At 53.6% G+C, this 12,231-nt stretch overlaps 1 protein-coding gene across 12 annotated transcripts in view; it reads right to left on the reverse strand.

Moving 5' to 3' along the window:
* PLEKHG3 (pleckstrin homology and RhoGEF domain containing G3) overlaps positions 1-12,231 on the reverse strand; it is a 44,739-nt gene that overhangs the window by 14,877 nt on the left and 17,631 nt on the right. For 2 of the 12 annotated variants that reach the window (XM_067733394.1, XM_067733363.1), the window contains exons 1-2: positions 5,558-7,444; positions 619-998 (exon numbers count right to left, since the gene is read on the reverse strand). In XM_067733394.1, coding sequence (XP_067589495.1) covers positions 619-998; positions 5,558-5,765 — 588 coding nt within the window. In that variant the 5' untranslated portion in view covers positions 5,766-7,444. Of the gene's footprint in view, positions 1-618; positions 999-5,557; positions 7,446-12,231 lie in introns of those variants that run through there. The other 10 variants (XM_067733437.1, XM_067733419.1, XM_067733402.1 and 7 more) reach the window with 7 other exon arrangements.

The raw sequence follows: 12,231 nt of genomic DNA on the forward strand, positions 1-12,231 counted from the left end.
TTGTCTGCTAGGCAGGCCTAGGAAATGAATACACCTCCCTCCGCAAGGCAGAGAGCTCCCTCCCACGGTCACCTCGCCCAGTGCGCCTCCCAGTGTGAAGCACACGTACATGACCCTGCATCTTCAATTTATGGATGAGGGACCTGAGGCTGGGCGCTGTGGGGGTGGTTTACGCAGGTGCCCAAGACCCCGTAAGCAGGAAACAACAGGGCAGGAATCTGGGCGCGGGCCAGGTGGGGTCCAGAGCCAGTTTCTTCACTGCGGTTCAGTCTCCGCTAAGCACAGTTGTCCCCGCTCCCTATCAGGGGTGCCTACGCCCCGAGCATCTGTGGCAAGTTCTGCTGGCCCAAGCTACTGATCGGACCCCAAGTCATAAGGCAGCGTGAGCAGCCAGTGGCTTCCCGGGGCCAGAGCCGTGAGGCCTCCCCACTCCTCCATGGGAAGCACCTCCTGGAGACAAACATGTCAGGGACAACTTTCCTTCCCTGGGTGGAAGTAGGTTTATGCGCGAGAGCTGGGCCACCCGAAGCCAGAGGCCAGCCCCAGCCCCAGAGGAGAGGGTGGTCCCCTCCCAACCTTAGCTCCGAAGCCCCGCGGGTGGCGAGGGGTGAGCCTCACCTCTACGATGCTGCGCAGGTCCTGCACGTACGTGCGCTCCGTTTCCACGATTTCCCGCACTACTCGACCCACGTAGCTGAGCTTGTGCGCAGGCGCTACCGACGCCCGGCTGTTGAAAGGGGACAGGGGGCCCCTCATGCTCAGCCAGCTGCTGGAATTGTTGCTGGGGAGACGCCGGCCGCGCGGGGAGCCGGCCCCGTTCTTGGCCGAAGTCTCGGAGCCGCTGGGCTCCTCCATGGCCCCGCGGCTGTCACGGGAGGAGCCTGACGAGGAGGTGGTGGAGGTCAGGCTCACGGGCCGCTCCTGGCTGCCATCTTGGTGGAGCGAGGCAGAGACGGGCATCCTTGCATTGCTGCCTGGTGGGGCGCTCCAGGGAGGTTCTGGGCGGGACAGACAAAGGGCAAACCTCTGGAATCCTTGCAGAAACAGAAAGTAAAAGGGTGGCTGCCAGGGGCTGGGGGAGGAGGGAATGGGGAGTTAGTGTTCAATGGATACAGAGTTTCAGTTTTGCAAGATAAAGTTCTACGGATGGCTGGAGGCGAAGGATGCACAACAATGGGAATGTACTTAAGACCTCTGAACACTTAAAAATGAGAATTTTATGTTATGTGTATTTTACCACAATTATAAAAGCAACAGCTCGGAATCTCAAGGAGGCCCCTGCCTTCAGACTGTATGAGCATCTGCAAGGATGCCCAAGTGACATTCCTGCCTGACTGCAACCGCTCCACCTCCGTCTTTCCCACGGTGGACCCCATCCAGTAACAATAAAGGGCTCAGAAAGCTGAGGCCCCAGAAAAGCAGAGAGGGCATCTCTGCCAGAGCAACGGTCCGGGGTGCCTTGTGATGGAATCCGAAGCCCAGTGCCTCTGCTCCAGCAAAGTACCGAGCTTCCCAGAGCCTCAGCTTCGGCCGTGCCCCCGAAGATGCAGTGACCTGCTGGATGTACAGCTCTGAGCCTGATGCCCAGCACAGAGCAACGGCTCCATAAACCATCAAAACAGTGTCAAAAAGCACTTCCCGGGGCTTCCCTGGTGGCGCAGTGGTTGAGAGTCCGCTTGCCGATGCAAGGGACACGGGTTCGTGCCCCGGTCCAGGAAGATCCCACATGCTGCAGAGCGGCTGGGCCCATAAGCCATGGCAGCTGAGCCTGCGCATCCGGAGCCTGTGCTCCGCAACGGGAGAGGCCACAACAGTGAGAGGCCCGCATACCGAGGGAAAAAAAAAAAAGCACTTCCCAAGTGTCCACCTGTCAAGGATCCGGCTCTTAACAATCGACGTGCCAGAGGGTAAGATGCTCCCCAGGATGGCAGAATCTCTGGGGCCACCAGGGGCTTCACCATGAACCTGAAACCTTCTGGATACCCACGGAGAAGGCAGAGGAGATGATACAAAGGCTGAACCCACATTACCCCCCCTGCCCCCAGCTCCAGCCCCCTGTACAGGTCCCTGACTCACCCTGGCTCCAGGGGCACAGGAAATTCCCCAGGGCTGAGCCACCGGTGAGTCTCCCTAAGTTCCCTTCAGCACAGCTAGATCTAGATCAGGGCAGCACAGCAAGCAGGAAACTGTTCCCAGGTGAGGCAAACATAGCCTCAGGTGGACTTTATTCCCTAAGCAGATGGTGTGGCTCACAGGCAGGCCAGCCTGGAGCAGCAAGTCTGTGAAGGTGGGGTGGTGGCTGTGGGCTTTGGGAAGGTCAAGGACACTCCAGCCCCATCCCAGAGCACCAGAGCGCACCAACACCACTTTCCAGAATGTTCACTTGATTGCTGTTTCCATAGGAAAAATGTTCTAGAGCGTCCCTCTCACCTCTACTGCCCCAAAGACTTCCACCTCCAGTTCTAAGGATCAGAAGCTACTAGATCACAGGCTAGAGCTATGAGAAGGGTCTAGAAGGTACCATCACTCTGGCAGCCTTGAATTTGCCCCGTGGTTTTCTGTGCCTGTGCCCCAACCTGGAACCAATGTCCCTACCTGTGCCAGCGCCCTTGGGCTCTGGGTTTGGCAAATGTTCTCCCTGCCTGGCCATTACTTCCTCCCCATCCACCCCATGCCATACGGCCCCCCAACCTGTGTCATTTATACCAACCCTTGGGTCTCAGAAGCCACCCCCCATACATCCCCAGAAACCAAACCTGGGGGCCCCTTCTATGTACTCTTACAGCACCCCAGGGGTACCCCTATTGTAGCACTCTCTGTGTGAGACCCCTGCCCTAGGCTGTAAGTGACCTAAGGGCAGGGGCCTTAAAAGGTGATCTGGCAAGTGGATAATGTACCACTACTAAGCTAAGATCAGGAGCACTGAGACCTGTTTGCCATGCACGCTAGCCCAGCAAGGACCCTCTGAAGCACAGCAATTTCTCACTGCATGTCTCAGCTGGGGGACAGGGTCACCTCCGAGGTGCTCTATGTGAGCCTCTCATTTTGCAGATGAGGACACAGTGGCAGCACGGGGGCCAGTCCAGAGTTCTCCCTCCCTCCAGGTGCAATGAAAGGATTAATTAACAGGATCATCTTGGTGAAACTGAGCATCTCAGAGGAGAGCCCCTTGGGAAATGCAGCACCACTGCTTTTTCCTACCTCCTCAAAAGAGCCTTTAAGATTAACCAGCTAGTCATTTCTACCCACCTGTGGCGTGTCATTTCAGCACAAAGAGAGACAAAGACTCAAACTCCGCCCCAGCCCTTAACCCCAGCCCTGTGGGACTCTGGTGTCCTTCAAGGCACGTGCACTGTCAGGCACACCGCAGCCCCTCCACCCCTTCTCCCCCTCAGCCCCCCAGGCCTGTCAATCCCAACTAGAACAATGGGGTAGGGACTTACGACCTAAAACCTTTCCCAGATCAAACCTGGGATCAGTCAGCCCCTATGGGGATGCTAAACGGAAACGGCCCAAGTCCCTAATGGATTTCACAGCTGGTCAGGTCACGGCCTTAAAGTGAAGGATTAGTCACAGCCACACACCACACACACACACACACACACACACTCTCAGGGAGATTTATCTCTAAAGGGTACCTTCTGAGGGTCACTCTTTAGGGGCCCCGTTGCCATAGGGTGCAACATAAGCACACTTCAAAAGCCCAGGAACTAAAACATCTTTTCTATTTGGAGAAATTTTCTCTGGTTGCACACAGACATCTGCCTGCAAACCAAGATCATGTTTTCAAAGTAGTGCCCATGCCCAAATCCTCCTGGGGTTAAAAGAAAGCATAATGACTAACAGCTAAAAATGTTCCAAGTGCCGTAGACATAACAAGACCTTTTTATCTCATAACATTTCTATGAGGTCAGTACTATTATTATCCCCATTTTACAGATGCAGAAACTGAGGCCACAGAAGTAGCATGCGGTAGAGCCTGGATTTGGACTCAGGCACTCAGGCTTCAGTGTGCATGCTCTCCTGCCCCTGCCCGCTGCTGGCTGCCTCCCTGATGGATTTCACAGCAGCTAGAACCGCAGCAAAGGATTAGTCACAGCCCTGGATGCCATGGCTTTGCCTCAGCATAAGCCACGGGGGACATATTAAGACATAAAAGTCAGGGCTTTTAACATGACATTTCACTTATCCCACAAAGGCCAATGGAGGTTAAAAAAAAAAGAGAGAGAGAGAGCCTTAAATAGCCTTAAGATTCCTTAAGGCTATTTCTAGACCTCCTACTATGTGACATTTGCCCATTTACCCTTTCCTTGGAACAACGTAGAAAAATACAGATTCCAGGTCAAAGGACTACAGGTCATGGAGAGGGGAAGAAGCACGAGGGCATAGGGATCGGACTGTAACTGCTCGGATGACAAGAGAAGCCCTACAGTGACCAGGAGACCTAGGATCATGAGGCGCTCTCTCTCTCCCCCCGCCCCTCTCTCTCGCTCTCTATCGCTCTCGCTCTCGCTGGAAAAGAACACAGAGACCCAGAAAGGGAGGGATGAACAGCAAATGGGGCAGTGAGAGCAGACACGGCAGAGTCCAAGTGGGACTGTTAGCAGACACCATTAGACAGAGAGGGAAAAGGGACATCACACCTAATGTGAGCACTCTGGTCCTAAAAGCCCAATCCAACCATTACTGTGTGTGTAGTTCAGGCTCCCAGAGACGGCGGAAGCACCGGCCCACGTGTTCCTGGGCGGAGGCAATCTTTCCTTCCTCTCCACGGAGCATCACCCCATATGGTAAGATTCACCCCAAAGACAAGATTAGAACTCAGGTCTTCAAACTCATCTTGGAAGACACTGTCCGCTGGGGCAGTGCGCGCCGAGAGAAAGTTAACAGACAGCAGTCAGATGTCCACGCCCACCCCGTTCCGTCACACTAGTCTCCAGTTCCCTAAGTATCGCTCCGCAGTGACCTCTTCCATCTTTCAACACAAATCAATCCAGTCAATCATCAGTCAGTGAGTCAGTCTTCTAGAAAACTCTGTATCTCCCACACCTGGGAAGCTCTCTTTGATAGGGTCCTGTAGGACCTTTCTGATAAGCTGCTTTCTGATAAGACCTTCCCAATAAGCTGCTCAAACACGCACCTTTAAGGGTTGGGGCACAGGAGAGGGAGATCAGTTTCCTTTTTTTTTTCTTTAATAACTTTTTCTAAGTTTAATCCACACCCTTCCTCCACCCACACCTCTCCAGGTTATTGGCTCCACCAACGGGGACCTTCCCTGAACATCCCCGGGCAGGAACGCAAGCAGGCTGCAGCAGGCCCCTTGGATTCCCAGCACAGCAGACCGGGGCCAAGTCCCACATCCTCCTCCGCCCCGCGAGGCCTCAGCACCGTGCCCCCAATCTGACCTAGCCTCCTGCCTCCAACAGAAAAAAATGACCATCCAAACCCCACCATAGCCCCATGTTCCATCTTCAAGCCTCTTGTCACTAAGGCTGTAGGACCCTGCTCCCTGAGCCCACCCCAGCTTCAGAAAGAACGGTCCCAGTGGGGAACTCACCTGGAACCTTCCGGAGAACCTCTGCTTCTCTGGTCCTAGGGAGTCCCCAGGGCTCAGCAACACTCCCTTCCGGCCCTCCCTCGGGGGCTACTGGGCTGAGAAGGCAGGAGAGCGGGAGGAGGCTGTGCAGGCCGGCGCTCTGGAGACGCCCCAGAAAACATTTTGGTTCGGAGAGGCTGGGTCCAGGTGCGGAGGCGGCTGACGTCATCCTTTCACCTACCCCGCTTTGCCCCACACCCAAGAGGCGGAGCGCCACACCTGCTCTGGAGGTGGGCGGGGACTGAGAGAGGGGTCTCCCCCAAAGGCAGCTGCTCCAAAGTCCAGGGAATCACCAGGTACCGGCAAGCGGGCCAAGTCCTTCCCTGCTCGGGGGGCTGCACGCTGCGCGGCCCTCCTTCCTGACCTTCTTTAATCTCCCAACTACCGACACCTGCTAGATATTCCAAAGGCTCTCCAAACAGGGGCAGCCACAGGCCTCTGACTTTCCCCCTAACCCCTCAACTGCACTGTCAGGATCTGCTCAGAGAGGGTACCAGAAGGAAGCAACAGAGAAAAGCTACAGCTTTTCCAGACAAACAAGGCGGGAGCAATGTAAACTTCCACAGAGATCTCACCCTGAGATCCTGAGCCCAGCTGTGCTCTACACACACACACACACACACACACACACACACACACACACACGCACGCACACACACGCACACACACACACACGCACACGCACACACACACCCCCAGCTCAGCACCACTCCAGACACACTGCTGCCCAGCGCTGTCCCCACAGAAGCTGGGCTCTCTAGGGTCTGTTCCTACGGCTCCCCCGGCCAGCAGATGGTGAGTAGAGCTGGCTGAGGTCATACCAGCTGAGGACACCCCTCACCACACCATCGAGGCTTTCCTGGGGATGGGGAGGGTCCCTGAGAGGGTCTGGCCTTTGCCCCTCTCCTTCTGACCCTCCTGTCCCTCCCCAGAGACTCAGGGGTCCGGGCCCTACGCACCCTAAGGGAGGGCAAGGGAAGGCTCCCTAAGGACTGACTGTGTTCAATGTGAGCAACGTGGCTGCCACAGAGGCTGTGCAAAGTGTGACCAGGGTTTCTGGGCCACCCAAACCCAGGCCAGCTGGCTCAAATTCATTTTCCCTCGTGAATTCCTTTTGCTACCACCCAGGAATAGCAGGGGCCACCAAGTGTGGTGGAAGGAAAAGCTCTGGTTGCCAATGGAGCCTTCCCACCTGAATTCTGGGAGGGAGTCTGGACACACAGACTGAAGTCCAAAAAACTCCCTCGGCCTAGCCTTGGAAGGAAAGGAAAGCCCCTGGCATCTTGTTTCAGTGGGAGGACCACTCACCCACACCTCACTGTCCCCACCACCCACAAGCTCAACCACTGCTCATGTTGCTTCTCAAACCTGGAAGGTGTCCTAGACATTCTCTCCCTACACAAATTTGGTCAAATCATCTCCCTCAGAAAGGCCTCCCCAACCATCACCAACCCATCCAACACACACACTATTGCAGACTGAATAATGCTTCTCCCCCAAGAATATGCACATCCTAATCCCTGGATATAAGGAGCCTATGCACGTTACCTTATATGGCAAATGAGACTTTGCAGATGTGATCAAGTTAAGGATCTTGAGATGGGGAAGATTGTCCTAGATTATGTGGGTAGGTCTGATGTAATCACAAGGGTCCTTATGAGAGGGAGGCAGCAGGAGTCAGAAGCTGATGTGACAGCAAAAGCAGAGGGACAGAGAGTGAGAGGTTGGTAGATGCTAGGCTGCTGGCTTTGTAGATGGAGAAAAGGGACCCCAAGTCAAAGGATCTAGGCATCCTCAGGAAGCTGGAAAGGACAAGAGAACAAATTTTCCCCTGGAACCTCCAGAAGGAACATAGCCATGCAGGCCCAGACTGACGTCTGACCTCTAGAACTATAAGATAATAAATGTGTGCTGTTTTAAGCCACTAAGTTTGCAGTTTGTTACAGCAGCCATGGGACACTCATACACATGCACTTCTTCGAACTCTAATGAGCCTGAGTACCACATAAAGCACTGGTCCTTGGGGGCTCTTATGTGCAAGTTTTCCTTCCAGACTAGATAATAAAACCCAGTGGGCTGGGCCTTCTTTCACCCCCAGAAGGCAATGCACACACTAGATGCTCAATAAATTCCTACGGGATTGTGCCTAGAGCACTTCACCACTCCCACAGTCAGGTGAAAGATAAACAGTAGTCAAAGTCAAGACCTGAGCCCGTTCCTCCTAGTCTAATGAGTTTCCACATTAGTCACTGCCAGCAAGTTTCCGATCCACCAAGAGGCACGCAGGAGCAGTGACTGCTCGTTCACCCCAGCAGTCCCGTACCCTAGCCCCAGACGAGGGACTGGAGCAGGGGTACAGCTGCCCTGCCATGCCACACATTAAGTGACCAGCCACAAAAACTGGGAGAAGGGGAAAGTGGCCAAGGGACCACTTTGCAGTTTGGAGAAGGGACTACAATAAAATGGCCCTACAGATACCCCAGGAAAAGCAGTCCACCAGGAGGTTTCACAGAAACACGTACCGAAGGCAAATGAGAATAATTAACGTTGATTAGAAATTGCTGTTGCTCTCAGCCAGGGTAAGTCAGCTTGCTCCCAGCACAACTTGTAACTAAGAAGGAAAACGACAGACAGAATGTCCCCAGAAGATGGAGGAGCTAAAGACTGTGCTAGAAATCATAGACACCTCCAGTGTTTCCAGAGACCCTACCTCTCTCATCTCTAGGTCAAAAAGGTTCACAGGACCACCCCTCCTTATCAGCAAAATTCAGGGACCCAATGCTACAAATGAGCCATCTAGTTGCCCCCCTCTGCCCACTGTAGGGGCTGCTTGTTTGGAGTCCTCTCGGCTTGAACCACACTTTCAAGAGTTGCAGCATTTACTATTGCAACAGGTTCAAAGGCATTGGAGAATCTCAGCTGGAAGCAAGTGGGAACACAGGGACCCACTAGATCTGAGTTGTCAGAAGAGAAGGAGAGAATGAGCAAGTACGTGAGTACGTGGGAGTCCAGAGCAGAGGTTAAATGCACTAAACGGATTCACAGGCATTGCAGTCAGGCAGATGTGGTTTAAACCTCAGCTCCTCCGTTCTGCTGGCTGTGTGTGGCCTTGGGCAGGTCACTTGACCTGACCAAGCTTCAAGTTCCTCACCTGTAAAATGAGCACAGCAGTACTACCAACCTCGCTGGTCTCCAAGATTGAGATGATACAAGTAGAGCAATCTGTACAACTGACACACAGTAAACCCCCCATAAATGGGAGCGATGAGGACGATGGATGAATCACTATTTGCTCCACAGCACCAGGACAAGAGATTTTTCTGACGTGTGCCTAGAAAAGTTGACCTACATCTCAAATCAATAGTAAAGATATGGGTTAAACCTGGTGAACCAGCATGACCTAACCCTCCCCTCCCCACTCACCCCACCAATCATCCATCATCTATGATCCCAACATACATTCGGACCATGATATTATAAGGGCAAACATAAAGCAATTAGGCTGGAAAGGAAAAAGTCTGATATCTATGCCCCACAGAAGGTCAAACCAGAGGATGAAGTATGAGTCACAGTCCTTTGCTGTAGCAGGCAGGGCACATTCCTCAGGGTTCCACAGGTAGAGACCGGCATGTTCAGCTAGGAAGGGAACAAAGCCATGGGGCACAACAGGCCTGAGGAGGAACAGAATTGAAGGTGAGGTGAGGCAGCAAAAGCACAAAGAAGTGATCAGTAGAAACCATCCTGGACGCTGGTCCTTGGGTTTTAAAGAAAAAACACAGTCCATCTCCAGGGTGGAGATATGGGAGAGCCAGCACGTCACAAAGACATAAGGTACTGGGGAAAGCCCCATTTCCTAAGTCACAGGGGATATCAAAGAGGGCGAAGCAGCAGAATGTGTATGAACAGCCCTGGGACTCCAGCCAGCACAGCTCAAAACCAGTGCTAGCTCTGCTCCTAACTCGCTGGACGACAGGGAGCAGGGCAGTGAGCCACCTGTACCACAGGGTCTACCGCTCATTTAGGGATTAGCACTGCTGGCCCGTCCCAAGTCATGAGCTTCAGAATTCACTGAACCATAGATTCAAGCATCTACTTTGCACAAGGACATTGCAGCCTTGTGGATGACACAGAAATGAATCACCCACAGAGCCCACTCCCAGGAGCTGATATTCTACCAGGAGAAACGAGACAAGCACATCAATAACAAAAGAAAGCAGGGACTTCCCTGCTGGTCCAGTGGTTAAGACTCCGTGCTTCCACTGCAGGGGGCAAGGTTCGATCCACGGTTGGGGAATTAAGATCCCACATAATAATAACAAAAGGAAGTAGAGGGTGGTGTTGGAGCCATGTGGGAGGTCAAGACAGCCTCCAGTCTGGGAATCACTCAACACTTCCAAGCATGATGCTAGGCCCTAGGGATATTGAAAGGAATAAGACACTGCCCCTCTATCTTTGAGGAAGAGAATTCTAGAAGGAAAAATAGTCATATCTGGGGAATTCCCTGGCAGTCCAGTGGTTAGGACTCTGCACTCTCACTGCCCAGGTTCAATCCCTGGTCAGGGAACTAAAATCCCACAAGCCACACAGTACCAAAAAAAGTAATAATAATAATAACAAAATCATAATTTAAAAAATAGTTATATCAACAGATTATCCACAAAGCAGTGCCTCAAGTGCTGAAACAGGAGTACACATAAACTCCGCTGACAGAAGCGGGAGTAGCAAATGCCACCTGGGGGACCCGGCAGCTTTAAAGGAGGTGAAGTTTTAGCTGAGTCTTGACTGATAAGTAAGCTTCTGCCAGGTGAAGAAGAGCTCTGAGGGCATCTGGTGCAAGGGTGGCAGCATGGGACAGTGGAGCCCCGAAAGGACCTGGACCACTCAAGGACCTGGGGCGTCTGGCAGCAAGTGGCGAGGCTGGAAGGCAGGCCGAGGACAGACCGAAGGAACTGTGGGGAAGGGCACACCCAGGCCAGGCCTGGAAGAACCACCACCGAGACTCCAGGAGACAAGGTGTGAGAAACTGCCCTAAAAAGGTACAGACCGCCAGGTGGGGCTATGGCCTCAGGGATCTATACAGCCAGCGTGTTCATGAAGAATCCCGAGGCCCAAGAAGGTGCTGACTGTTTACAGAGAGCTTCAAGGAGGAAAGAGACAGTCAGGGAACATATGCTAGAAAGAAGTATGACACCCATCCCAACCTCTGTGAAGGGGGAAGAAACGCGGCCCCCAATAAATGTGGAGATATGAACCTACACGTAAATGCAATGCTCCTAAAAGCAGGGGGAGAACGCCAAGTCTAGGAACTGAGATACCAGGGCTTAAGCAGAAGGGAATCTCCACTGTGATTCTAGAACAGCAGCTCCCAGCTGGCCTGGGGGAGCAGTCAGTGTACATCTTACCACCTGACGGTTTTTCCCTTCCCCAAAGTCTCACTTTCCCTCCGCAAGCAAATGAGAATTAGGGAGGCTCCCCCAAACGCACCTTGGTCTCCAGTTCCAAGCAAGAGCACCCAGACCCGGAAAAGTGCGTAAACGTGAGCAGCCCCCTTTTAATGAACTGCTACCATCAGTCATGCACCCTGGTCCTCCCTGGCCCTCGGGCACAACAGCAAGAGAAGAGCTCCGACCAACACCTCCTCTTTGCCCTGGATGCTGACCTTGGGCCTGGCACCCGACCCAGACATGTTAGGAAAGTGGGTTTTCCAAGTCAGAGCTTATAGTCTCACACAAGGTCAATTCTCAAAGGCAGCCAGCCCTTTGGAGAGCAGGGCCTCCTGCACCACCCTGTCCCCCAGGGATCCCTATCCCACTGCAGGAGAGAGGGAGAGGAGAGGGCCCCTCTCCACCCCACAGCACCTGCCCCCCCCCCCAGGTCCCTGCCTTCCCTTCTAAGGGGCCTCAACCAGGGAGGCCCGAGAAAACTCATCCAACCAGTTCCCTGGTGGGAGGAGAGCAGCTTTCTCCCTCAGCTGAGAGGTTACACAGACCAGACTTCAGACGGGGGGGCAGCTGTCACCAAACCCCAGATTCTTGGACGAGCGGGTACACACATGGCATGGAGTGGCATGGCCCAGGCAGCAGAGTCCTGCTCCTGGAAAATCAAGGCCTTGATTCAGGGCTGAAAGTCAAGCCGAAGCAGAGTGGCAATCTGCCCCCTGACCTCCCTGCTCCTGCAGCCCAGAGCTCTGCAAGTGGTGGGCACTGCCCCGGCCTGGGCACCAGGGAAAAGACAGGGTGGGTGGGGAAGACCTTCCTTTCACCTGCTCCACTGCCAGCCCTTGATTTTATCCAAAATAACCACCCTCTGTGGATTCTGAGAAAAGGAAACTTCAGGAAGAAATGGGAGATCAACTCTGCTTTTCCCAGTACGTGCTGGGTCCCTCTAGGAACAGCCCCGTTCTCTCACCACACAGCTCCGAGTGTTCAGAGATCAGAAGCCCCTCCGAAGCCCCTCGCAGAACCACTTGCAATCGCCTCTAAGAGGAACACAGGATTATCTTGCTCTTACCGGGCCTCGATGGACAAATCCACTGGAAGAAGCCAGGACAGGATTAAAAAGAGACCAACTCTCCTACACCCATCCTTAGTTTCTGAAGCCCCAAGGGAGACATTTACCTTTTGCCCCAAAGCCTG

The sequence above is a fragment of the Pseudorca crassidens genome, chromosome 1 (assembly GCF_039906515.1).
Source record: "Pseudorca crassidens isolate mPseCra1 chromosome 1, mPseCra1.hap1, whole genome shotgun sequence".
Lineage (NCBI taxonomy): Eukaryota > Metazoa > Chordata > Mammalia > Artiodactyla > Delphinidae > Pseudorca > Pseudorca crassidens.